The sequence below is a fragment of the Notamacropus eugenii genome, chromosome 1 (genome assembly GCF_028372415.1).
Source record: "Notamacropus eugenii isolate mMacEug1 chromosome 1, mMacEug1.pri_v2, whole genome shotgun sequence".
NCBI classification, from domain to species: domain Eukaryota; kingdom Metazoa; phylum Chordata; class Mammalia; order Diprotodontia; family Macropodidae; genus Notamacropus; species Notamacropus eugenii.
Window position 1 is genome coordinate 136,926,145 of NC_092872.1, and position 3,309 is coordinate 136,929,453.

The 3,309-nt window shown below is 49.7% G+C and overlaps 1 protein-coding gene across 1 annotated transcript in view; it reads left to right on the plus strand.

Moving 5' to 3' along the window:
- The first annotated feature begins 1,821 nt into the window (after nt 1-1,821).
- Nucleotides 1,822-3,309, plus strand: part of MYO1E (myosin IE) — a 226,980-nt gene continuing 225,492 nt past the window's right edge. Inside the window, exon 1 of the mRNA XM_072615613.1 lies at nt 1,822-2,265. Within this exon, the coding sequence (XP_072471714.1) occupies nt 2,263-2,265 (3 nt within the window). The 5' untranslated portion in view covers nt 1,822-2,262. The remainder of the gene's footprint in view (nt 2,266-3,309) is intronic.

Here is a 3,309-nt window from a genome sequence, read left to right on the forward strand (position 1 = left end):
TTATAGCCTTAGCCTTGGGTAAAAGTACAAGTCTGTCCTCCTGTATGACAAGGACCCTGAAACTGGAATTAATGCTGCTTCCTTCACATATGAAGAATCAGAATCACTGAAACTCAAGTAGGAAGAGATGTCAGAGAGCATCTAATTCAACTTGTACTTAAGCAGGAATCCTCTCTGCAACATTCTTGGTAAATGGTTATTCAGTTTCTGTTTGAATACTTTTTTCTATTACCTCTCAAAGCAGTTCATAAAATTTAAAGTGGCAAGATGACCAGGTCCAACACCCTCAATTTACAGAGGAGGAAACTGAGGCCAAAGTAGTAAAGTGACTTACCCAGTGGAAAGAGCACTGGCTTTAGAATCAAAGCATCTAGCTTTAAAACCTTCCTCTGGCATTATTATCTTTGTGACTGGGAAAGTCATGAATCTTCCTGAGCCTCAGTTTATCTATAAAATGAGAGGGTTGGACTGAAGCCTCTTCCAGCTCTAGATATATAATCTTCCCTCCCTCTCCATATAGCTAGTAAGTAGTAAAGACAGGATTCCACTTTTGTCCAAGAGCTGTCCAGATCTAGATGCTAAGTTTTTCCTTACAATGAATCAAAAATCTGCCTCTCTGTATTATAACAGTTGATTGAAGCAAATGAATACTCAGGGCATTCAACTTGTTTAGAGATGCCAGCCCCAACCTCAGCCATGGTGTCCCCTCCAAAAAGCACTAATTAAACACCCATGTGCCAGGTGAAGATACAAAAACAAAAATGAAATAGCTTCTTCCCTCAAGGAAGGTACACTCCATGGGGGCAAGAGGATGTACACATACATACACAGACACATACGCATATACCTAACAACTAAAGCCAAAATAGATGCAAAGTCATTTCAGGGGGGAGACACTGTATATTACCGTTTGTGAGATTATTTCCAGCTTTAGAAAGTGAGACTGTAGCTCCAAATGAGCTAAGATTCAGAGATACACTAGAGATTTTATCTTTCACAGGGAAGATAAGATTGGGTAAAGTAGGATTCAATCTGGGTAATAAGGAATTGTGGTTGTTCAGTCATATCTCACTCTTTGTGTCCTCATTTGCAATTTTCCTGACAAAGATACTGGAGTGTTCTCACTTCCTTCTCCAGCTCATTTTGCAGATGAGGAAACCAAGGCAAACAGTTAAGTGACTTGCCCAGGGTCACACCACTAATAAGTGTTTGAGGCCAGATTTGACCTCAGGAAGAAGTCTTCCTGACTCCATCCCTGGAGCTCTATCCACTGCACCACCTACCTTTCTAAATAATCCATCACTAGTACTTTATGACAATCAGATTTTCAATAAAGGCTGGGGGGGGAGGGGAAAGGTGATGAGCACCATTTTGATTTCCCTTATAATCCTAGACCTGAGAAAGAAAACGGATTTCCTCTGGGCTTCTGCCATGACTCTGATCTTCTTTGCTGATAAAATATTTTTCTTCTTTTTCATTGTTCTGGACAAGACTGCTTCTCTAACCTGGGAGATACACAGCTCACCCTTTCATGCTGAAAGAAGTTTGAAGTTTTTCCTTTATTTTATTATTTTTTGTTGAGCTCTTTTTCTCTTCTAAAAGTACCAAGTCTTTAAACTAGGAGATTAGGTCAACAAAGTTCTTTTGAAGCTGAAGGGGAGGAGAAAGGAAGGGCCGGAGGACTACAGGATCCAGAAACCTTTGGAAGGCCTAGCTGCTCCATGCTTGTTGGCTGCTGGAGTTTCCCTGAGGAATGACGCTATGAAAATAAACCCTGATTCGTCAGGGCCGAACTGAATTCTCCATTTAAGGACAGATTGCCGGGCCTCAGCAGAGGCTTAGCCTGGGGAGTACATAGTGGGAGAGTAAAGAAGAGGAGGAGCCAGGCTGGCGGTGGAGCGCCCCTGCCGGGACTGCCCCTAGCCAGCACTTAGCCAGCACTTCTAGTCCGGCGGCCGGAGGAAGCTCTAGTAGATTTCTTGACTTCTCACCGAGCTGTTCATCTCTACACAGGATGAACAGGGTCTGCTAAGGGAGACGCCCCCCCCCCCCCCCCCAACCTGCCCTGCCGATCCTGCTTGGATGGAGTCTCCCCACTGCTCCCATTGGTTTCTTTGAGTATCTGAGGTTTGGGGAGGATTCTTCTTTTTTTTCGGCCGAAAGGAGCCAACTTTTGAAGTTCGAGAAGGAAATTACATTTCAGACCCTCCGCTCCCCCTGCAATCGGATCGAGGTGGAGGAGCGACGGCCACCGAAATCACCATGGTGAGTTGGCCGGGGCTTGGAGCTGCCGGCGGCGCCGGGGTGAGCAGGGGACCCGGGAGCTGGGGCAAGCTGTCCGGAAGGCAAGCCCACCTTGCCGGGCCACTTACTCGCCGGTCCTAGAAAACCCACCTCGGCCGCTTATCCATCAGTCCTGGGAAAGGTTGGGAGAGAAGAGGTAGGGGTCCCTACTCCTTCCTTCCACCTTTTTCAACAGGTTTCCGGCACGAAGAGGAAGCAAAAAGTGCCTTAAGTAACTTCTCGGTCTCCAAACTTGTCTGTGTGTTGTGTTGTGCTGCTTTGTGTGTTTGAGTGTGAGCCTGGCCGTCGGCATCTGGCCGCTGCCGTTGAGTTGAGCGAAGGAGAACAAGCCACATGTATTTTCCGGGGGGTCCCGCGGGCACGGCCCCTCTCTCGGTGCGTGAGTCCCCTTTCTTCCTGCTCGCGGGTGGGGAGAGCCCGCACTGTGCAGCTGCGCTCTTTCCTCTCGGGCCACCTCTGCCTAAGGCGACGGAGCCGCCTCACCTCAGCCCACCCTTCCGGACCCCTAGCCGGGGTCCTTAGCGCCGGCCGCCGGGGAGCGGGGCTGCGTCTTCCCGGAGACTGCTCTCTCATACGGAGCCCTGATTCTTGTACGATCGGGATCAAGTAGGGCTTCGCGGTCCCGGCTGGCACTTGCAAGGTGGTGTGGGAATACCAGTCTGGAGAGTGTTTTTGGTCGGCCTGTCCTGGAGAAAAGAGAAGAAGGGAGGGAGAGAGGGAGCGGGGACAGCGCCACCGCCACCGCCGTAGCCACAGCCACGAAGGGAGGAGAAGGAAGGGAAGGTCCAGGTAAAGATACCTGAAGAGATCGGCTGATGGATGGGCCGGGCCGGACTGGGCTGGTTGCGCCGAGCGAAAGTGACAGTCTGGCAGACTCAGAAATCCTGTGGGCTTAGGGGAACTGAGACTGGCCAGATCTGTACTCGGAAGCACAAAAATAGCTGTTAGTATGTCCCAAAGGACCGCCTCGCCGCCCGCTTCCCCACCACTGCCAGGTGGCCGTGC